The sequence below is a fragment of the Cololabis saira genome, chromosome 22 (genome assembly GCF_033807715.1).
Source record: "Cololabis saira isolate AMF1-May2022 chromosome 22, fColSai1.1, whole genome shotgun sequence".
In the NCBI taxonomy this organism is placed as follows: domain Eukaryota; kingdom Metazoa; phylum Chordata; class Actinopteri; order Beloniformes; family Belonidae; genus Cololabis; species Cololabis saira.
Genome location: NC_084608.1, coordinates 18,740,967 through 18,766,220, shown reverse-complemented (window position 1 = coordinate 18,766,220; position 25,254 = coordinate 18,740,967). Strand labels below are relative to the sequence as shown.

Below are 25,254 nucleotides of genomic sequence, written 5' to 3'. Positions count from 1 at the left end.
CCGGTAAAAAACTGTGAAATAGCAATGGTGAAGGACCGTAAATGTTACAGATGAAAATCTTTGTTGACATTGTGTCAAAGATTGTCTGTCTAACTGGTAATAACTCATTTAATTAAGACATTACTCAAAGAATTCTATGATAGTATGTAGATGTTTATTTCACAACAAAACGCCGCCATTAATACTACAAAATATATTACACAACACACAAATTTTTAATAAAATAAGCGGAAACATTCAGTCAAATTACTGTCTTATAATGAGGCTTTTACCGATTAATAATGCCTCTATTTTGATGTTTTCCAGTGACATTTAATGGGATTAGATGTAAAATAAGCAATGGCTGACCATAAATTGTACAGGAGAAAATAGCTTTAATGGAGGTGTAGTCATGCTAATTTGGCTGAAAATGGATGTTGAATTGACCAGTTTTGTACATAAATAGTTTTTTTGTAAAGGATTAAAGTTTTAAATTGTAAAATGTACAGGTTGTTCTGTAATGTGTTTTACAATCCGCTGTATCTTTTACAGTATTATTCTGGCAACCACAGCTGCCAGTTTTATTCCGTAAAAACAACATTTTTTTCTTACAGTGTATGACATCCTTCTCTCCTTTGAAAAATCATTAGTTTCTGGGATTTTCCCCCCATGATAACACTAATTCCTGAACATTTATCTACATCAGTTTGGATGCCCAGCAGTTTAAATATTTGACATTTCTCAACACCTGGTACAATGAGTAACCATGACAGTGGCAAAAATAATTACATATGGGAGCAGCAAAGCGAGTTTTAAAGCCCCAGAAATGCCTGGATCCAGACAGATGTCTGGGAGGTTGAGCAGGAGTGAAGAGGAGAGCAAGGAGGAACAGGCTTAAACCTCTTTTCTAAATCTTCCTGCAGAATGTGACAACACTGGTGGATAAAAATGGGAGCACAGATGAAGAGAAGTTATAATTCACACAGTCAGTTTTTCCCCCCTCTGTAGTGCCTTTATTCCATCTCGCTGTGCCGTGTGAAAGGCACAGAAGCTGAGCAGTGTGACATTTCATTCTGCTCTGTTGCCCCTCAGTCCTGGCTGAGAAGTAGTAACAGAGACGTAACAGAGGAGAATTAACTGCTGTGTGAAACGACGAGTCAGAAGGGTGTGAGACGACGACCTGAACCTGCTGGAGAGCTCCACCACACTGTCAGAGTAGTAGCAGAGTAACTTTGTCCCTCGATGCAGGAATTAGCCCCTCGGAGAACCCCGTTATCTCCCTTAACAACCCGGAGGAGTCTATATGTGCTAAAAGCAACCCAGCATTATGTAAGTTATTGCAGGAATGACAGAAAAAGCACAGTCAGCTGGATGTGGATCAAAAAGACAAGGAAAGGGACTGTGCTGAGAAATCTGAAAATCCCTCTTGCACCTTTGAATGCATGGCTAGAGAGTGAAACGTAAATGGAGATAGGGTCTCTAATCTTCATGCTGTAATCTCTGTGTGAACATGACTCTTGTTAGCAACAGATAACATTAACATGTACGTTTTTCTGCGAAGGAGTGTCTTTGCACCCTGGATATTGAACTTTCTGAAGTTCCCCGTTATGTTTTCTACAGAGTTTATCCCAACAATCCCAATGGATTTATGGAAATCTCTGGCAATTTCAACTACACTCCTTGATATATTACACTTTCTGGCAGTTCTTTAACTCATTTCCTACCCATTTATTTTTAATTCATCCCTCAATATAATCTCTCTTTAGGATGTATGAAGCATCCTTCAATTCAGTTCAAATCCACAAAGTATTCAGATAGGTCGTCTTAACTGGAAGAGTCACTGCTCAATAAGGATTATCATTATCTACTTCACCATGTAGTTTGACACCCTATTCTAAATCAGGTCTGAGACATGCAGGGGTGTACTTTCTCCAAACAACTTGCTGATACTTTCTTGCTAATACTTTCTCCAAAAAAAACAATTAAGAAAAAATCTCATTCTCACAGTACGGAAGAGTATTAGGGCCACTTAAAAAAAATAAAAAGAATTCTGAGAAAAAAGTCAGAATTCTGACTTTAATCTCAGAATTCTGAGAAAAAAGTCAGAATTCTGACTTTAATCTCAGAATTCTGAGAAAAAAGTCAGAATTCTGACTTTAATCTCAGAATTCTGAGAAAAAAGTCAGAATTCTGAGAAAAAAGAAAAAAGACTGAAATGAGCTGGGATAGGCTCCAGCAGACCCCCGCCACCCCGCAAGGGATAAAGCGGGTATAGATAATGGATGGATTCTGACTTTTTTCTCAGAATTCTGAGATTAAAGTCAGAATTCTGACTTTTTTCTCAGAATTATTATTTATTTTTTTTAGTGGCCTAGAATTCTGACTTTTTTCTCAGAATTCTGACTTTTTTCTCAGAATTCTGAATTTTTTCTCAGAATTATTATTTTTTTTTTAGTGGCCTAGAATTCTGACTTTTTTCTCAGAATTCTTTTTATTTTTTTAAGTGGCCCTAATACTCTTCCGTATCACAGAGCCAGGGCTTTGTTTGATCAATTTTCAGGCCATTATCAGTTTTTAAAAAGGCACAAGAAAGAAGACAGGACGGGGTGAGCGGGTGGAGGGCTTCTTACGCTCCATCAAACCAGAGAATGAGACAAGATCTGGCCTTCCTCGAGTGTGGTGTGCTCTGCTCCGTGCACTAACTGATGATGTACGGCCTCGACCTCGGCGAGCTCCGTCTCCATGGCAGACGTTGCCACGGCTATCTATCAATTACGCTGCATAATAAAAGTAAACATCAAAGGCGTCTGTTTAACTGGAATAAGAGGAACAAGAGAGGCCTTCTTAAGTTGCGTCCACCCCTGCTGTGAGGCTGGCTGGTTGCTCAAGCGTCGCTTGGCAGGCAAAGTGCCCTGAGCTCAGCTGCAAGGTGGCAGCCAAAAGGCTCCCCTTCGGAGCGTTTCCGAGGGAGCCAGGCATGCCACCTGGATGTAATCTGTTACACCGGGACACTGTTTACAAAAGGGGGACCTGAGAAGAACAAAGAAGGGTAAAACAGACTGTAAAACATTGCCTGTCAATGTATTTGTGTGCATTTATGCTTGTATACTTGACTGATAGAAGATAGTTATTAGAATACTTTTTTTCCCTCTTTTTTTTGCATGAGCAAAAAACTTTTTCAGGTCCAGTCTGGTGTAGTTCTTCCTCTTCACAGTGTAATGATGAACCACAATTACTCAGTAGCCACTATTGTTATGTAAAACCGAACAATACAATTGCGCACAGATGCAATCGCTGCATTTTCAAGACTCCTGCTCCTTGGAGCCCCTTCTTCATGTTCTTCCCCCTTGTTAATTACAGTGCTGCCACATGGTTGCCATGTGGGCTATTATTACCTCTGCTCTGTCATTAGCTCCTCCACTGTACAGAGTTGGAGCCAAGGGGGAGATGCAGCACGTAGGGGACACAATGAGAATCCATGTTATCAAATTCCCTGCAACTACAGTAACAACCGCTGCGAGCGGGGTTTCCGTTGTTTCCTGCTCATCATGAGGGGCCATGCCTCCTAATAATAATAATAATCATAATAATCATCATAACAAGAAGAATAGCAACCATCCCCATGATCCCCTTCTCAACATTTCTCATTTGAAAATGAAAGTAACTGATTTCTAAGTTTATGATCTAGAAATCTAATTGACAGAGAGGGATAAAAACGTTAACAGGCTAGAGAGGAAATGGAGACAAATGGTATGCACTTACCACCACTGAGCAGCTTCATAACCAGCCACAGCTCATCCTTTACAACGAAGGAGGTGTAGTAAGTCACTATATTGGGGTGGTGGCACTGGCTCATGGCCTGAATCTCTTTCTGTTGAAGGAAAAAGCATGAGAGGGAGAAAGTTTAATTAATTCAAACTGCGTCCCACTGTCTTACAACAGACTGCTGCTCAAATAAAGCTGCTAACACACTGTCACGTTGCCTTTTTTTAATGTAAATCCAAGACAGAACATTCACTGAAGCGCAACAAAACAATTTTTAGAGCTCTTCAAAGATTTGAAGGCAGTGTGATCAGTCATAATACAAACTAATCACTAATCATTACTTAGTAATTATTATAATAATAATTTTAAAAATAAATCCGGCAGACAAGCCGAATATTCTTATTTGACTCCTTCCACAATGTGTGGAGAAAGACGGGAGGAAATAACCAAATATGGGCACAACTCTGTCTTGTCACCTCAGCCATTGTTTAGTGCTGGAGTCGACGTCTTCATGACGTCAGTCGTCAGACGAGAAATGGGCTACGTCGAAGTAATGCATAGAAAAACAGCAGCAAGAACAGCCGCTCCTCATGCATTTATACAGCTATAAGGCTTCCTATGTGTGGGATTGATGGGGATGCTTCTTTGTCTGTGTATGCTTGCAAAACTGGAGAGTAAAGGTAACGTTTGCACAGAGGTCTAATCCATCACTCCAGTCTCAACAAACACAACTATTAGAGGAAGAACCACAGAGGTTTAGCTTTTCATTCTGCCCTTAAATACTTGACAGGTGAAAAACAATGCAGAAAAACAATAATCAAGTCTTTTGTCCCCATCAACCAATACAATCGTGCTAAAGTAGTTATCCAAGAATCAGCATCATCGAACCAACCACTGCTGAAATTGCTACGGTTTTCCAAAAACAAACACTTTAAGTTCCTGGGAGGATAATAGGCATAAACAACAATATACCCGTTTTAAAATATGGCAGTTTACAGAGGGGTCTCATAGGACTGAGTCTTTTAAGACTGGACTTGCGCTGATGATAGAGCAAAACCGCCGTGAAACCAGACCGCATCATTTCTGCTCCCGGTGGGACCCAGTGAGTAAATACTGGCCAAGGCCTGCAACTTCAATTTGAAGTACTGAGTGGAGAAAACAGGGAACTTTAAGACACAAAAAGAGGTTAATGTGTTAATTTGTGATAATTTTATGGGCCAAAAACAGGCACAGGTAAAACAAATGTCAAGAAATGAATCAGGGATTTTATAAATGTATGAATAAGTTAACACGTGTCACACAAAGTGGCCCGCCTGATGTTCTACTAAACATTCAACCAAGACCAGGAGAGATTCATCAGCATCTGTCTTGCTTGATTGTGGGTTTTCATTACAAACTATTCAATTCTTTCATATTTCAGAATTTGTATTTTTTTTTTGTTTTTTTTTGACAGATGCACCACATATCTGTCAAAAAACAAACCTTAACTGTCGAGCTAAAAGGATTTGTTAAAGGCCTCAATCAATGATACCTCTGGGTCAAACAGTATGAGATCAAAGTCAGGTATCCCATCAGCAGAAATGCTTCGCCTACACAAAGTGCATTAGCTGCAGGATGGCGGCGCCGTGCACTCGTCCATTCTGGCTCTGGCTCTCAGTCAGCGGCTTCAGGGAGGAGTGCAAAGAACCCTCAACTGATAACATTAGGATGTAAAAGTCATTTAATAAAAAGAAAGAGAGTTTAGAGGGTAAAGTCAGTCCTAACAGGGGTGGATATAGCGATGCACAGCGCCAGTCATTTACAAGGTGGAGTCAGATCGGTCCGTAACGATCCGTCGACCAACAGGTGAGTCAACGCGACACTCATGGTTTTTTGATTACAGAGTGCTTCATAACATCCAGTCTGTTAGGAAAACCCCCTCATTATTCCGTCTCCTGTCCTCATTAACGTGAAGCAGCAGGTCACCACAGCACTGCGGGGTAGTAAACGCAGAAAAGAAAAAACAAAGGGACAACAGGGAGGATACGGAGCTGTGACAGTTGGCAGGTGCTCCGCTCTGTGCCAACAGACACCCAGACTGAGACAGATTCTTGCTTGGAGGGTCAAGTCAGTGTAAACGAAGATTTCGCCGTGAAAAAATCCCTTTTTCTTCCAGTTTTAAGCCTGGAATTGAATTTAGACTAATATTAATCAATGAATACAACTTTAAAATGATCCCATCTTGATGCTGCTACATACAAAGACTTCTGCACCAGGAAGGATTTCACCAGCTCCTGACTGAATGGTGATTAAATGATGGAGTCATTAAGTAATAACAGTCATTTAAGTAATAACCTCTGTATCCAGGCAACCTGCAGTTGACCATGAGTGAAAAATGAGCCGTCATAATGACCATCTGTGTTGTGTTTATTAGGGGCATTTTATTACCGTCATTTATTCATGCCTTCTTTGCTTTGGCTCTCCAGCGTCCATTAGAGGTGATTTTAAACACACATTTGATGTTCTGTAGATTTATATGTTTTAAAATAACATCTATATACAACTATTTTATCAAATCATGGCACTCAAATTTAAACAAAGCAGCTGCAATGAGAAGAAGAGGAAGATCCTTGAAAATTAAACATTTTGATTTGATTCTTAATTTAAAACAATTCATCGAGAAGTTAGCATATTTTCTTGAACTCTGACATGAGAAGTTAACTTTCATGAAGTAAAGATGATGACAGAGGAGCGGGATTTTACAATGCCAATGTGACATGAGACAAGCAATAAAGAGGAGTATTTAAAAAAAAAAAATGAACTGAAACTGGCTCGGTGTTGCAATCTTGAGACGGCTAAAAAAATGTAAAGAGAAACCACGCTGAACTGATGCAGACTGTGCCATCCAACTGGCTTGAAGGAACATTTCAGAGTAAAAACGACCCTGTGTGCCCAAAAAGAGAACACAAACCAATGTTTGTGCAGGAATCTCCATTCGGTAGCTGCCATCTTCTCAGACATCTGTACAGATCGAATATCCATGTTGTGCAAACAACTTTCAACATGTGTAAAAGTCAGAGAGTTCACGGTTTCTGCCTCCGACAATTGCCTGTTTTGCCATAAATATCCAAGTACTGATCCAGTTCTAAGGAAGTAGAGGCCATGAACTCTCATCCTTTTTCATTTCTTGACAGCAGCTTGTGTGACATCGGTAGCCGACTTGGACCTTGGATCTTATAAGTGGATGGGAGAAGCCAGACAGAGGCTCCTGTACAAATAGTCCCTTTTATATACTTTTTGTTCACATACAAAGTTAAAATTAGGCCTGTGTTGAAAAAATCGATTTCCCAATTCTAAATCGATTCTCATATTAATTCCTAAAAATCGATTCATATGTCTAAAGATCAATTTCCTTTTTTCTTTTTTAAATGGGATTTTTTTTTATTATTTTCTTTTATTTATTTATGTATTATTTTTTTTTCATCATTACATTACAACTTTTGGTTATTTTTTTGTTTATCCCCAAAAAAGGAATGTTTTGTTGGGCACGAGAATAACTGGTGCCATGTTTTTGCCTTTAAATATGTTTAAAGGTATGAAAACATTAAAGTGTTCAGTTATAATTGCATAAATTGTCTATATTTCATTACTTTATATACTGCCTTGGGGTTACATTTGCAAAAAATGCTAAAAACCAAATTCTCAAAAATTAAAAACCAAAATAGACCGAAAATGGAACAAATAAAAACGGAATATGGGAAAAAATAAAACCGATTTCATCCGTCTGTTTCCTCCCTGGATCCGTTTGATAATTCTGACCCACGATGTTTCTGAAAGCAGTTCTATCAGCATTCTGGGAGCTGATTGGTCCTTACAGCATCATTAGCTGCCAATACTTGCTGTTGAATCTCAATATAATACTAGTATTCATATTTTGTATAATATTTTCATATTCATATTTTAATAACACTAACCCAAATCAATATCGGAATCGAATCGGATCTAATCAAAATCAAATCGATTCTTGACATTTGAATCGATCCCCAGCCCTAGTTAAAATGATCTCAGATTGTCTGTAGGGACCCCATCCAAACGATCACTCCGTGTCAGAGGTTTATTGATTTATTTTGATGTAGGTTGATTACCTTAGTGCCAACATTAATTGCCATTTTGGAACAAACATATTCCAATTTCACTCAAAACAGCTTTGATCCCCTTTATTTTGAGCCCTGACAAAAGTTTACCCTCCATACCATCTAATAATAGACCTAAAGTTGTTTTAACTCCAGAATAATCCTTTAACCTAGAAAAGAAGTAAAGTTTTTCAACATGTAGCAGCCCACTTGCATTTTTTGAATATATATTAGTTCTGATCTGTTTACCATTTGCAATGACTGCAGATGCTGAAACTAAAGAAAAAAAACAACAACATAAATGACCTATTGTAACAAACTGAATAGAGTGCTGGATCACAAACTGGTGCCACCGAACCACAGAGATGACACACAGAGGAGCCTCTATAGAAGCAACGTTATGCTGCTTTTGGGTTGTCAGAGCCTCACACACACACACACACACACACACACACACACACACACACACACACACACACACACACACACACACACACACACACACACACACACACACACACACACACACACACACACACACACACACACACACACACACACACACACACACACACGCGCGCTTGCTATGACATCACACACAACTATGAAGAAATAAAGGAGCTGTTGAGCTGTAAATATGGCAGTGACATGTGATCTTATTGGCAACTAGTTCGCAGATATTCAGACTTCTTATGCCAGAAATACTATTTTTAGAAACAGTTTTTTCCATCTTCCCCATCTCAACTCGACCTCAAGGTTAATTAACAACTTGAATCTCAAAAACATATTTTAAACCAGATTAAAAAACCCAGCAATAATATTAGCCTCATATGATAAAAAAATAAATACATTACTGCATAAATATAATAAGATACTCAAAACCGGCTCGACTTGCACTGCAAACAAGTTCCAGAAATATCTCATCACTCAGCAGTACAGGTCCATTAAACTCCTCTGCAATAAATATGAAAACACTGAGATTTGATGAATTATTGCTTTTCTGGCAACAAAACAATTTCACAGCCAAGGTTAAAAAGAAAGAAATACCCAGAAGCCTCTTTGTTGCATCCTACTTTCTTAGAGAGGCAATCTGGGTTCAATTTAATGCTTCCTCAACATTTAAGCGGGCGCACAGCAGGCTGTGGAATTATGGGGAGAAACCACAAGCGAGAAATGCGATAGCACTCCATCCCATGTGACCGCCTGCTCCAGGAATCTCGGAGCAGCGTTCCCCCGATTCACCCAACAGAATACAGAGGGGGGGCTCTGGGGTGGGTTTCTTCTCACTTTACCATTGCCAATGGAGTTGTGAGCAGTGTGCCAGCAATGCCTGACTATGATCTTCCATGGACACATATAGGCTTTCACAATATTTATTTCTCACAGGTTGCTTTCGCAGAATTCTGGATGAGTTCTTGGAAGGACTGGAAAAATACATCCATGCCAATTCAGACAGAAAAGTCATTAAAAAAATATATAACGCTTGTCTAAAGAGAAATAAAATAAAACAAAACAACAATTGTTGGCATTATTACTTAAAAAAGAAAAGAAAAAAAAATGTTACCTATTAAAAAGACCTTAATCCAAATAAAAGAACGACCAAACATTGTTTTGGCTGATATGGTTACCACACCGTGAACAAGCAGCTCGTTATTTTTATGTGCAGAGGAGCTAATATGATAAAAAAGATATAATCCCTCCACCTCTGCGGCTAAACCATAAACCACATGTCACACAGTAAGTGATGTGCTGAGCTGCAGAGCAGAATTGCATTGAGGACACAAAGACACAGTACAGTCAGTGTTCAGGAAGATGTCCCACAGTGGTCTAATAGTTTCCTGGCAGTAAGTGGAACCCTTCTTCAGAGAACAACTAGAACAGTGTTTGAAGTGACAGGGAAGACTGGATGAAGGCCCTGAAAAAAAACTGTAATGAAAAGCAGAGGTAGAACTAACTCCATCCACATGGACAGAATACAAAAACCTTTAAATGAAACGCATTTTTAACCAATCACACATGAATTGCTCCCACTAAATGTTTTAAAGGTCCCGTATTATGCAATTTCTAAGCCTTATTCATATTAGACGAGCACTGCAATACGCTGATCGCACCTCAAAGACTCCAGGTTTGTTAACTCGTGCAGCCCAGATCTTCCATTTCCCTGTGTGCTCCTGTGAGCACAGTGTTTGACCTCCCCGTCCCTCTGCCCCGCCTCCATTGTTATAGGTTACCTTCCTAAACCAATCACACACACGTTCCTGCCAGTCGCCTGCCACGGAGACAATTGGAGGATGTTTCTTTTTGAACTGAGGGAGAGGAGGGCAGGGCTGACCCTGCTGGGTCGAGAGGACCAATCTGCACACGCCATTAATTGTTTTAGGGGAAAAAGGAGCAAAAAGCTCAAGTTATGAGTATGTTTGCTCTTGGAAAACTTGAATTTACTGGGAATTTAGTTTGAGTCAATTCTGAACCTTTGAAAAATCCGGATAACCACAATATGGAGCGTTTAAAAAGAGATCTGGTTCGTGATGTTAAGTGTTGCTTACCAGGAGTTCATCCATACTGGTCTGGCACTTCTCTAGGTTGATGCGTTTGATGGCCACCTTCTCCTTGCGGGGTAAACAGTAGGCTGCTTGAACCACTGCCGTGGCTCCACTTCCTGTAACAGGAAAACATGACAGATCAGCTATTCATCCTTTTCACTTTTTTTGCCACAAAGTGGGTTGATGGGTGCAGCAGCTGAAACTATCTGGCCCATATCCCTGCCAGCCATACGATACTCATCCTGGGCCATCCTCAGGTGCTTTCGGGTCAAATGAGATTAGGGTTGCCACCCGTCCCGTAAAATACGGAATTGTCCTTTATTTGAGAAAAAAATGTTGCGTCCCGTATTGAACTAATACGGGACACGATTTGTACCGTATTTTCATTAACTTTTACACCATATTCTAGTTGAATTATTGTAATAAATTAACTTTTACACCATATTCTAGTTGAATTATTGAAATAAATTAACTTTTACACCATATTCTAGTTGAATTATTGAAATAAATTAACCTTTACACCATATTCTAGTTGAATTATTGAAATAAATTAACTTTTACACCATATTCTAGTTGAATTATTGAAATAAGTTAACTTTTACACCATATTCTAGTTGAATTATTGAAAGAAATTAACTTTTACACCATATTCTAGTTGAATTATTGAAATAAATTAACCTTTACACCATATTCTAGTTGAATTATTGAAATAAATTAACTTTTACACCATATTCTTCACCTGTAGGCTATATTATACATCTGGGCTGATGTGGACATACATAGCATAGGAGGCTATTTCAGTTGCTAGTATGGTTGTCTGTACAGTCATGCAAGTTCAATGCTATTAAAGCACTTTAAACTTTAAATCAAAGCATTTTGTTTTTTCATATAAAATAAACACATTTTTATTCAGTTTAGAAGTTTTGGGGTTTTTTTTTTGGCTCCTGCGCTGCTGAAATCGGGGCGTCCCTTATTTCTATTTCTGAAAGGTGGCAACCCTAAATGAGATATACTGTATGATCTGGGTCCAACCAGGGTTCCCCTCCAGAGGGATAACCCTTGAAAACATCTAACGAATTGTGCCATGAAGGCATACTAGGTCACCACTCGAGTAAAGAATGAGCCTCTCTACTTCAACTGAACGCCAGAACTTACGACCCGAATCTCTTAAGGTGAGTCAAACATAGGAAATGTATTCAGCTACAAATAGCTCCCATTTCTCTCTTTACGTCATTAAACAGAACTTGTGACTTGTGACGGAGGGGTTGAGTGTAAATCAACATAATCAAAAGCCTCGCCGCCTCACTCAGTTCATCTTTATAATAGTAACAGCAACTCCACTCAAGGTTCAAGATCGTCTTCCCTCGCCTATTAGACTGGCTCTGTTTTGCTGCCAGGTTTCACAAAATGTCAGGAGAAATGGGTCACATCAAAAATAAATCACAAAATTACAGCAGAAAAATGAAAATTGATACAAAGTACAACGATGTAAATATGATATAGATTCTGGTAATGATAAAAATAACAAGGCAAAGAGGATTTATCAACAAAAAATGGGAGAGAAGAGTGTTTTAGTTCCTGGAACAGGTGCCTTGAAAGGAAAGCCTTGAACTGGGGACCAGGTCAAACTCCCCGGGGAGTGGATGCTGCTGCCAGTCCATCATACCAGTGAAGTCAATTCATGCTTTCTGAGCGTGTGAGGTGCATGTGGTTCCAATTACACTATACGTATTAGATATCGGGGTTATCGAGCACATGGTTGATAAACAAGGGCAAACCTGCTCACACACTCCTCTCCAAACAGGCCCAGCGCCGTGCTTGTACGACTGTGGCGACTGCAGCATCTGCTGAATTTGCTCTGCTGGCTCACGCTCGGTCGATGCGCTGCCAATCAATACGGCCCTGCTGCACACAGGTGAGTCTGCTGAGTCGCTGTCCACACCTTTTCTAACAGTAAGCAATTGGATTTTCTGATCTCAGGGATGAAAATCATCAGAATTCAACACGAGGACATTTTTTTTAGGAATGATTCCTGAGTTCAAGAGCGTTCATCGAACTTCTCTTTGGTAAAGGCCAACGTTGCACTAAATAATGAATCAGCTTTCCCAAATCTTGCCTAATAAAGGCGGCTCTAACAAGGGGGTGACTCTGCTAAACCAAGCAGCTCCGGGAAGCTCTAGTAAGATATTAGCCAAGGTTTGTTTTTAATATCGTTAAGGCATTTTATCAAAATGCTCTTGAACACATCACAGACGTGTCGGAAAAATGTGCTAATAAAAGGATGTAGTTAAATCTTTACTTGGTAAAACCCAGCCTCCATGCGCAGTGGTGGACAGTAACGGAGTAAATTTACTTGAGTACTGTACTTAAGTACATATCCAGAGGATTTGTACTTTACTTGAGTATTAGATTTCTTTGGTACTTATTACTCTTACTTGAATACATTTCCAAGACAAATATTTTTACTTTTACTCGAGTAAATTTCTAGGAAGGCTGAAAAGTACTCGTTACTTTCAGGTCTGCTCTTTTTTCTTCTTCCCTAAAATCCTATTGGACACAAGCTGTTTTTGTCAAAGGAGGAGACCTATCACAGTGCACGCTCTCCACTGGGATGTACGTAAAGCGGAAATACGTCAAGCCTCCTCAAAACGATACAGCCAAAGTAGCCTGCGTTTGTCAAGACAGAGCCGCAACAAGTCAAGACATAGCCGCAACAATGGCTACGCCTGCGTCAGGAGAAGAAAGACAATCCGCTGAGTCGTCTGAGTCTGATAATGAGCCGGACTCGGAGCGGGGACTTTCACAAAATCCTTGGCCGTATCTTAACTCAATGTTTGAGTTCGGCCGAGTAAAAAACGAGGGCACAGTTTTTTGTAAAGCAGTGGTCTTTGAGGGGGATCCAGACTTAGTTGGATGGTGCAGGTTCATTTGGTTTCAGTTCATGATTGTTAATAAACTCTGCATCATCTGCTGTCCTCTTATGATCCCATTCATTTGATTTGTTTTTGGTGTTTCTGCAGGTTTTATATAACATTGTGGTTCTAAAAGCAGCACATCAGTGCAGCTGGTTTCAAAGAGTTAATTCTCAGAAACAAGAGTTAAAAGATCCTTAAATTAATTTAGAAAAAATATAGTAATTTACTGATGTGGAAAATAAGAAATTTACTCTCACTCTTACTTTTACTTTTATGGTACTTAAAGTAAATTTAAAAGCATTTACTTTTGGATACTTAAGTACCTTTAAAAGCGAGTACTTTTCTACTCTTACTCGAGTAATATTTTGACTGAGCTACTTTTACTTGTAACGGAGTAAATTTTGACCAGTAGTATTTGTACTCTTACTCAAGTACTGGGGTTGAGTACTCTGTCCACCTCTGTCCATGCGTTGAGTTTGTAGCAACAGTTTGAAATCTATCAACTTTAATTTTAGTTTTGATATGTAAACGAAACATGGGTGACAATCTGATCCGTGAGCCCTGTAAATCCTACTAAATCAGCCATGTCTATTTTGAATAACATCTGATATCAGGGACGTAAGCTTGTGAAACGCTCCCCGGGGAAGTTATGCCTGCTGTTCCTGCATCGTGTGAGGTTATTTAACTTCTGCCCTCACTGTTCTTATTTTATGCCACGGACTCACTCCACAAGATCTCTGGTGCTGAACCGTTCTGGGAGCACTCTCATCTGGAAATGGGCTTTAGCGAGCACAAGCGTGAACGCTGAGTTGGTCCACCCTCCGGTAATCTTTTCCTAACTTCTACTGAACTAACATTGGCCAAATGTTAACAAAGTGCTCTTTGTTTCGAGTTTTTATAGAGTCAGGGGTCCGTGGAGGTTTAAAATAAGGTTTTAATAATAATAATAATCATTAAAATAACGTCTTCCCCATGGATGTGTCCAATTTTTTTATTTTTTTAATCCAGCTGTTTTCATTCAATGTAATTATTCCTTCAGGCTGTATGACAAAGGGAGAGAGAGAAAACATACTGGGATTAAAGGCAAGCTCTCGGTTTCTCAAATAATGTAATGACTGCAATTTCCTTGTAATTTCCTATAACTGACAGACAGTGAGGGTCATTTTAATCATCCTGCATGAATGCAGAGTATGTGGAAAACGTGGGTAACTGGTAACCTCTGACGACGTGCCGTGGAAGTTCCTCAACTGTCCAGCGTGTAAGCAATCAAAAGATGACCCCTCCATAGCTGGGAGGTACGGGGCTAAACGGCGCAGTAACTTCACCCTCTGGCCCCTCTCGCCACTATTGACACACAACAAACCTCTGGAGGCCGGCCAGCGCCGGGGATCTCAACCCGGGCACAACTACAGGCCGCCAGTTTCCCCGCACGCAGTGGATTAGAAATTCCTACACGCACACCATCATCCCGTAACCGGACCAGTGGAAAAGAGGAGAAGGGTTGAGTTTCAAGCAGGTCGGGTCAAAAGTTAAAAGGCTTTCACAGCCAGAGACCTGCAGAAGCTGAGACCCCGAGTCTTATAAACCTGATGCTGCTGGATATTTGACCTCTGATGTCATGCCAAGGAAATTAAGTCAATGAACGATTATTCATTGATAAACATTTTTGATTATAACCAAAGCAGTAAATCAAGTGAATAGTAGGAATGGGAGATATTTTACCGTTCACGATAAACCGTCAAAAAAATTCCTCACCATAAGAATTTGTCATCTCGCGGTAAAAACGATAAATTCCCGTTGATGATGTTTTTGTGTAAAGCTGATTTTTGGATGGAAGGATGGAAGGAAGGAAGGAAGGAAGGAAGGAAGGAAGGAAGGAAGGAAGGAAGGAAGGAAGGAAGGAAGGAAGGAAGGAAGGAAGGAAGGAAGGAAGGAAGGAAGGAAGGAAGGAAGGAAGGAAGGAAGGAAGGAAACAAGGAAGGAAGGGAGAAAAGAGGAAGGGAAGAAGGAAGGAGAGAGCAGGAGGAAAGAAGGAAGAAAGGAAGGAAGGAAAGGGGAGAAGGAAGGGAAAAAACAAGGAAAGGAGGAAGGAAGGAAAGAAAGAAAGAAAGAAAGAAAGAAAGAAAGAAAGAAAGAAAGAAAGAAAGAAAGAAAGAAAGAAAGAAAGAAAGAAAGAAAGAAAGAAAGAAAGAAAGAAAGAAAGAAAGAAAGAAAGAAAGAAAGAAAGAAAGAAAGAAAGAAAGAAAGAAAGAAAGAAAGAAAGAAAGAAAGAAAGAAAGAAAGATAAATTCCCGTTGATGACGTTTTTGTGTAACAAACATGGCGGATCTGAGAGAGAGATAGATTTATAGTTACAAAGGTTGAGTTGAATTGGTATTTTTTTTTATCGTCATTTTTATCGTTATCGGGATAAATGCCAGAAATAATCGTGATACATTTTTTAGTCCATACCGCCCATCCCTAGTGAATAGGCACAAAAGGGGGCGGGGGGCGAGTGAGCGGCAGAAGCCTCTGGTAAATAAGAGGTTTTATAAAGAATTACATTCAAGCACAAACAATATCAAAACACGCCTGATCTTACACAACATATTACAAGCCCTGCAGTGTCACATCTTTGTTCTTCTCCCAGACAACAAAGCATCAGCCTTTTATCAGAATGAGAGGAAGCTGAACTCAGAAAGGCAAACACTTCAGCAGGGCCGGGGTTTCAAAAACCTGACCCCAACATCTAATCTGCTACGCAGTTTGGCGCAGTCATAAAAGCTTGATGTAAAGCTTCCTTTTTATAAAATATACGATTTTTTATAGATAACCGTAATAATTAAAACCAACACTTCAAAGCTTTTTCGTCTATATCTTCCATTTACAGATATACAACAAGATTCAGCTTGTTTTGGAAGTGGATGACTAAATTCGATTTCTAAATTGAATGAACTCGTTAGACAAAATCTAATGAAGATGATCCAGCTGTCGGCTGACAATATGGCAGGTTAACATCTTATGTAAGCTTTGTTGTTTAAATGTCCATTTGTTTCCATGGAAGATTTCTGTCCTTTCAATTGACTTCATTCTCAACTTCCAGCCACTGGTCTTGTTATTGTAACAAGCCCAGAAAAAAAAAAAAATCTTTAAAATGAGTCAGCCTTTATTTCCATTTGATGTCAGGATTGTTACCAAAACACAAAACATATCTAAAAAAAACCTCTAGAAAGAATAATGAAATCCTCTACACATGATAGATTGAAGCAGTAAAAAACTAAAACAGAAAATGCATGTAACTCTCTAAAATCCACACTGGAAATGCTAAATAAATGACCAAATAGTGATCAAACCTTTTCAATGTGTGCAACAACCTGTTGCAGTTCCACGCTATTGGGGGGAAAAAAAAAATGTATTTTAAATTGCAGATGCTGCGAAACAACCCCATTGCTTCTGTAGCAGACCCATTGCCAAAACAATTGTGATCTTTTGAAAAGGCAGCCAGTGTTTTCTGTAAGCATGTTTCCTCCAAACAAGTCACACTTGACATAGAAACCCTTCTGAACATAATTATATAACTTGGCACCGTGTGAATGAGCCGTGAAAGGCTAGAGATTTCGCCCGACAATGGACCTCACCGTTTCAGCCTAAACGCACTCCGGTGAGGGCTTAACTCGTAAGCTTACACGTTTGCCCTTTTGGGAAACGACAGTTTACATTCCTGTTATTCTGCTACATTTTCACAAAGTCTTTTTTATACGTGCAAAAGAAAAAAAAAAATCATTAAAATTCTCAGCGGAAAGAGCAAATTCACATATTTTCACACACATTAAGCTTTAAAGGTTTCTTTTTCTTGTCTGCACCTTCTGGTTTTGTTTACATGGCGTATAAAGTGTTCTTTAAGTGATACTCTTTAATATATGCTTTCTCATGACGTACACTGACAACATGATATCTCAGATTAGGGGCAAACTTTGCTGGTGAAGAAGTGAAAACAGGACGTTCACTGTTCCGGCTCATTTTTAAGCACAAAAAGGTACATAGTGCACCTTAAATAATATCTAATCAGATTAGTCTGGTCCTGAATTGACTTCTTACTAGAGCAGGTTCTGTATGTGAACCTTGTTTCAAAATCCTTCTTCACAAGCAACGAGCAGCAGCAGCCCTCAGTTTGTCTTTCCTGCACTCACCGGGCCAGTTTAGGGCCTGACGTCACTCGCCTTTTACTACATTTCCTCTGCATACCTCACTGGCATTCCAGGCATTATCTAAAAAGGTAAAATGACTCATGTCACACAAAACCAGCAACCACACCTTCATCCTGGTGGTTTTCAGCATATATTCCTCGATTGCTTAGGAAGCAGACCTCTGAAAACCAATGTGGTTTAAACGTTCATGTTAACATTAAAATAAAAGGCTTTTTCTCGCTGTTGTGATAACTGCTGAAGTTTAAGCCTTGGAGGGGACAGGGCAAGTAACAGGGAGGAGACACGGTTGCTAGTGGATACAAACAGTGGGAGCAGAAAGTTTCCAGTCCAGATTTGCCAACACCAATGATCCAAAGTACAATCCAAGATCGGTCAGGGAGCTGCACTATTTTCCTACGGGCTCGGCCCAGTATGATACAGTGTTCGGTGGGGTGAACGTAGTGGGTGTGAACCACGTAATAACAAGGCTGCTTTCCCTGGGGAAGTTACCCAAACAAGTGCTCTGCTGGGCATGCGGAGCCATCCTCTACTCACACATACAAGACAAAGATGGGGGGGGGGCAGCATCTGCCTGGGATGAAACAGTTTAGGAAGAATCTGGCCAACAGTTTGTGTCGGAGCGGGGAGGAGGTGGGTTAAAGTCCAGGAGCCTGGCCCGGTCCCCACTCTGCTCTCAGCTTAGCTCTGCTGATGAATGCCTGTTGATGTTGAATGCTACATATTCATGAAGAGCTTAAGGGAGGGAAAAAAGCACAAAACTGGACAAACACTCCATGGTAAGTAGGGGTGGGTATTGGGAAGGACCTCACGATACGATACGCATCACGATACTTGAGCCACGATACGATACACATTGCGATATCCCGATTATGCGATATCCCGATTATTATATTCTACATAGTTCACCGAAAAATTTAAAAATGCATTACACATCTTAAAATCCAAGTTGTATATATGTACATCAGATGATAGTGATGGATCTTAAAATCCGAGTTGCACGTTCATCAGATTATAGTGACAATTCATGGGACAAACTGAGTCAAAACAATGTTTTATTATAACTATACAAGCTAAAGTTGCAACATATTTGTATATGTTTTTCATATTATTTACATCATATTAAATTAACATTAAATTTAGTATGAGGTTTCTTTAATTATGGCAAATGATAATAAACACAAGAAAGATGGGTACTAAAACCAAGGACAGGCACAGTGATCAGTCAGTATAGATATAAATCCATAAATAAATAAACCTCTGTCCATTATTTTTCATTTTTTAAGGACAGGCAATTGTGTTATATAAAAAATAAATTATAAAATGAAATAAAACGTGAAATAAAACCTGAGCTCAGTGCAGGGCCCTCCCAGGGTTGGTAGAGAGTGGCAATGCCCAGGACCGTCACTTAGGTAGGAGCACTGGGTGATAAAATGGGAAAAAAATCGGGGATAAAAAATATTAAAAAAATAAAAATAATCGATATTCAAATTTTGAATATCGATATTGAATCAGCTGGAAAAGTATCGCGATATATTGCCATATCGATATTTTTGCCCACCCCTAATGGTAAGATATTGGTTTCATTTGAAGTAATGTTTGAATACTTTTTGGAAGGGTTGTCTACCTCTCAATCTTCCATCGGCACAAATCAGCAGATACTTTGGATCCCGGTCCTCTCTTGAAACAACTGTGCATGGTTTTTCAGCCCTATGATTCACCAATACCGATCTAAACTAGCTCGCAGAGCTACAGTTCACATCATGACATAGGTTAAACTTAAGATAGTAATGACGGAAGAGGGAGGAGGCAGTCATTGAATAAATCTTCATGTTGTAAAAGCAACTTCAGCTCCACGTCTAGGACCTGCTGAGCTGAACATTGCTCAAGTTCCTTTGTGCTGCTTTAAATAGTTCAGAGATTAAGCACTTTTGGAAGGAAACCGAATTATATTTGTTTCTGCTTAGTAACGAACCATTTTCATTCTCTTCCTCTTAATCCTCTCAGAAGAAAAAGAATAAGTAAATGTATTATAAAAGCCCTGAATGATTTAAGAAAAATTTAGCAGCTCAAACATACAGTATGTTGCATCAATTCTAAATGGCATGAGAGAAAAATTAGGTATCTTGAGGTTTTGATGAGATAATTGGATCATGAAAATATTGCATTGACATTAAAATCTTTTTTTCATAACATATTTATCATTTACAGTTACTTGGAATAAACATTTCATCAATAAAGATATTTGTGATTTATCCATCCCTCAGGTAAAGTGCCAGTCAGACTAAGAACTATAGCTATAAATTTGATTGACAAGATATTGGTCGTATTTGGGTTTTACAATATCAGAGAAATATCGGTATTGAAAATTGTGATGCGACTCATGATAAATAAATGTACACTTCAGTGTATGGTGCCAATGTCTTTCTGATTTGCTGCTAACACAGATCCGAGAGACGGAATAGCCTATTGAGACACTGAAAAAACAAACGTTAATTTGTATTATGCCAACATGGTTTTATTTAAAATATATAAAAATAAAGAAAACCACCTTGCAACAACTGCTACACTGACAATGGACCAACTTAGATACAGTCTGTTAATCATTTTATTTCAAAATCTTTATGCTGCTTAAAGCAATTCCTGCAGTATTGAAGAACTTAAGTAAAGAAGACAAAATTAGGAGAATATTATAAATATATTCATTAATTAATTTTCAAATTAGGGCTGCGAGTGTGTGATTGTCCAAATACATAATTGACATTCATACCATATAAACTGATAAGTTGCGTGACACTTGGAAACTTATTCAACCATTTATGACAATATTTATCTAGTTTTCCAGATACTGATGTTGCTCAAGTTGATATCGTGATGACAATTCTTTTGTTACACCGAGCGAGCAGCCCGTGTTCCTGTGTGGGTGGATAGCAGAGTTTCCATAACTTTATGAACAATACTGGTGGCGAATGATACAGCTGGGACTTTCAGGGCTTTCATGACTGATTAAAAAAAACAAACAAAAGCAATAATTTACCTGCACCTCACTGCCAAGAAGTCTTTGGCACCATTGGGCTCTCTGATGTTTGCCATTTAATGATGCCCTCTGTGATGATCGCCAGGACAAACTGATATTGACTCAAATGAACACATGAAAAATTACACTGAAAAGATGCAGCTCTCAGAACGGAGAGGTAGACTAACAGCTCACATCTTTGTAGAACTCCATGTACTCATGGATATCTGTTCATTAAAGATCTAATGTTTAACTTTAGAAAAAAAAGCTGTGTAAATGTCCTGGGAGAGCGGTGGAGACTTCCCTGACATGATCAGAGGCAGATGTCTCACAGGAGCTGTTTTCTTGTTCTACGTGTTTTCATGAGCACCGAGGGGAAAAAGCCTCAAGCAGGGGGTTGTGCTTATTTACATCAAAAGAAATGTAAACCAGCAACACAACTTCTAAGCATCTTTAACAAATCTAGGAGTAGAAACTAGGATGACTGCACAATTCACTTCTGTTGCCAAGTTTGAAATTATTATACCTTCTCCAAAACCTTACTAAAAGGAAGCTAACTACATGCAATCCAACTTTTTAAGAGCCTGTGCAGTGTTAGATCAACTGTATGTGGACATTTTGTCATAAACACTGCATAGAAAAAATGCCCCTGAACTGGTTTCCATACAAGAAGGGCTTTATCTCCGCATGCACGCCAAATTGCAGGGCGTTATCTTGAGGTGCGCCTTGGTCTGAACTTTCCAAGAAACTAGGGAGAATTTAGAAGTAGGTTTGGGTATTTTCAAATCATTTACAAATGCACTTATCTTGCAAATATGCTTCCAAGTACTTTCAAAGATTTTTTTAAGACCAATTCGCAAATTCATAACTATAATACCAGACAATTTGAGGATCTCCATTCTTCATTCAGTCGTACCAATAGCAGTCAGTTCTCCATCAAAGACAGAGGTGCCTCACTCTGGATTTCTCATATACTTATCGCAAAATCTTCACTGTCTATTAATAGTTTTAAACAGAGATTGAAGACCAGCCTTATTGACCAAGCGTCTAGAAGTGTTTCCACTTAATGTGGACTCACTTCTGCACGTGCACACCGAGAAATTGTCTGTTTATATCCATCTTTTTTGAACGCTGTTTTTTTTTGTTTTCTTGTTTTTTTTGTTCTTGCTATTATTTCAATACAATGTATTTTTCCTGGTGAGAACTTTGAATAAGCCCATTTAGGGCTTCCTTTCTCACCTGCACATATTTTCATGTTTTTTATGTTCATTTAAACTTTTGTACCGTTTTTTTTTATGTTGTGCAAATAAACAAATCAAAAAAATCTAATCAAATGGCAAGAAAAAGGATTATTTAGTGCCTGTAAAAATGCACCTCCCATTCAGCACAAAGATTCACAAAAGGGGAACTACACATCGCTTGGGTAGAGCACAACGACAGGTACAGTATACATCATGAAGTGAGAGGACTATACTTTGAATATACAATGAAAGGCTCTTCTTTTTCCTCTCATCCCTCTTTGACAGTCAGTCAGACGTAGGTCAGGGCAGCTATTCGCGAGGTGGAACATTTTCAGACTTCTCAAGTGAAAGCTTAAGTTCCTCAGGTGTGCTGACTGTACTGATCCTCAGGTCCTCACCTTCCTTTCACAGCACTTCACGAGACTTACACGCTGCCATATTCTTTGCTTTCCCTGGAAAGTTCCCTGCGGTTACTTTTGTTGTGAATTGGCACTATATAAATAAACTGAAGTGGACTGTCCAACTCAATGAAATGCCTTATTTGTGAAACAGATCCCCACTAAGATGAACCTAACGCTTCAAAAAACATTCCAGGTTCAACAAAGCACTACTTGATGAGGTTAACTAGCAAATCGTCAGAAGATTTTTCTAGATTTGCGTGAGGTTAGAAACCCGATAATACAGGTTAATCCTCTCAAAAGATCTCTCGCATAACTGGGTGAATTCAGGCAGGAAGTAGAATGTAATACCTCCCTGCAGAAAGTTCAACCTCTGGTCTCCACAATGGCATCAGAACTGGTTTAGATAAAGCCCCTACAGTAGTTAAAAAAAAAAAAAAAAAAGTACTTAAATACAAGCCCTTTATAATTCTATATACTCCATTGTATTCATTTTTACCACTTCTTGGTGGTTATTAATTTGAAAATTAAGATTTAACACAATCTAGACTATTTTAAGCCTTTACAATACAACATGGTGTTACAGTTCACTGGAGAGACTTCAAACCATTTTCACTTGTGATACCTTCAAGAAAAAATAAATAAAATACAATTCTGCATTTTGGGATCACGTTTTGAGTCACTAAGCTGCTAACAGCTCCCCCTACTTTTTGCATCAAAATGTTATCATGATATTTTGTAGATCAAGAACTTGTCTTTTCTGCTGCCATAAATCATCTGACGACTCCTCAAACACCATAATAATAATAATATATATATATATATATATATATATATATATATATATATATATATATATATATATATATATATATATATATTGCAACAATGAAGAAACAAATACATAACCCTATAATGCCAAACTTATTATATTATAGATAGATATAGATAGATGAATTTGCAACACCTTTGAACCACCCGCCATAATAAAAAAAGAGTAATATACAATTTTAAGAAATTGAAGAAAAATGTAAAAAGTAAATACAAATAATAAATAAAAATTGACCCAATTTATTAATAATTATTCTAAAAAGCTTAAAGACTAAATTATGGGTGTATTGTCAATATACAATAACATTACATTGAACTGCTAATACTTGTATGATTTTATTCAGGTAAGATTCTTGGCGTTATAATAATATAGCTTTAATTTATGTATTTGTAATATAACGTAAGTGAATGATCTGAACACCTGCACAAGGTTATCTGGAGTATTTCACAGGGAGATGGGCGTTAACAGTCAATAAGTTTCAGTCTTATCTAACTACAATAACGTCCCTGCTGATACTGAAGCCTTCACAAAGCACCGACCTCCCACAAATACCGACATAACTTTGAAAATTTATGTTTTAAACTAAATCTGTAGGTTGGGGTTTTGTGTGAACGGCGCTAAGTCATTCATAATGAAAGTAAGAAAGTGCCGTGATGACACTGATAATCGACTGCTGAATGAAAGCAGTTCTTCTCCAGTAAATAGTCTGAGCCTGGCAACACGGGGGACGTTGCGCGGCTCGTTTTCAGTCTCGGCGCAGCGCCGGCGGACGGGGCGGATACTCGCACTGGTAGAGTGTCACCGTTCCCGACCGTATCACCGCCCGGCTGGCTTCACCAACTTCACAAAACATAGCTCGAGTGAGCAAAAAAAGATGCCTTCTGCTTGTCTTTTCACCCGAAAGCTATTAACAATGTATTTATCCCGCTTTAAGTGAGCTGACAGCGTGAAATTAACAAACCGCCGGTTGTGTTGCGATAAGCAAACCCAGCTGATGATCACATACCAATCACCTCGTGCAGCTCATAGTCATCTTTGTTGATGGACCAGGGTTGGGAGCTCAGGTCCTCCGACATGGCTGAAGAATCCGCTGAAAGCAGGACTTATATCTGCGGAACGGGGGGGAATCCAGAGACTGCACGTAAAGAAGAAGTCAAAGTTATCCAAACAGAGCCAGCGAGGGCGACACTTCCCCTTCTTTGCGAATCCTGCAGCACTCCTGTCATTCCCAAAGTTTGACACCAGCCCAGCGGCCCCGCCTACCGCATTCCTCCCGAGCAATGTGCAGCGCCGCGGCGGACATGTTGAAGCCTGATTTATGGTTCTGCGTTACATCGACGCAGAGCCTACGCCGTAAGGTACGCAGCGACGCGCACCGCGGCGTTGGTGTAACGGCGTTGGTGTAACGCGGAACCATAAATCAGCCGCGGCGCAGCGCTCATGCTGCGTTCCATTTACCTCGGAAGTCGGAACTCGGATCCGGGAATGACGTCACAGACGAGTTATCAGCGTTCCAGTTACAAAGTCGGAAAACAAGTTTGTAGTTCGCATATACCACATGAAAAATGTGAAGTACACTATAGCAGCATATATATGCTGAACAATACTTGTATATGACCGATCTAGTGTGACCAAAACTAGAAAGAAGTGCTACGAATTATTACGGAGCTCTCTTCTACTGTTTACAACCGGGGCAGCCATCTTGGAATGTGAACTCGGGGGTGGTGAAGACTCTCCCACTTTGCCAGTGGGAAATCCCACTTCGAGGGGCGTTCCAGTTGAAAAATCCGACTGGAAACTGGGAAATTCCCACTTCCGAGGACAAATGGAACGCGGCATCAGCGCCGCAGTCTCGCCGTGCTCACCGGTGTTCTGCTGCTTTGCCAAAAAAATGCTACCAAATGGTTTTCTACCTTTTGTAGAGCTACAATTTTACTGTGTTTTACTCCCTAGCCCACTTCCTTTCCCCTCCAAATGGTCCTTGTCGCTTGCCAGGCCGTCATTGTAAATAAGAATGTTCTTAATGACCTGCCTGGCTAAATAAAGGAGAATGACTGAATGAATATCAAATAAAGCCATATAATTGTTTTTTTTTCTCTTTATCGTATAATGTTCACAAAGTGTAATGCATGGGTAGTGTATTTTGAAGGATCAAATACTCAACATCCCATATTATCAATTTTACATCGTGCAAGAAATGATGGGCGTGGCAATCAAACTTTGAAGATCGACTGTGCGCATGCGCAGAACCACAAAGTAGCATTTCTCG

The 25,254-nt window shown here is 39.3% G+C and overlaps 1 protein-coding gene across 3 annotated transcripts in view; it reads right to left on the bottom strand.

Annotated features, from left to right (window-relative positions):
• Positions 1-24,244, bottom strand: part of oxsr1b (oxidative stress responsive kinase 1b) — a 52,647-nt gene extending 28,403 nt beyond the window's left edge. Inside the window, exons 1-3 of one of the 3 annotated variants that reach the window (XM_061713216.1) lie at positions 23,992-24,244; positions 10,403-10,515; positions 3,742-3,850 (exon numbers count right to left, since the gene is read on the bottom strand). In XM_061713216.1, coding sequence (XP_061569200.1) covers positions 3,742-3,850; positions 10,403-10,515; positions 23,992-24,061 — 292 coding nt within the window. In that variant the 5' untranslated portion in view covers positions 24,062-24,244. The remainder of the gene's footprint in view (positions 1-3,741; positions 3,851-10,402; positions 10,516-23,991) is intronic. The other 2 variants (XM_061713218.1, XM_061713217.1) reach the window with 2 other exon arrangements.
• Between the last annotated feature and the right edge of the window lie 1,010 nt (positions 24,245-25,254).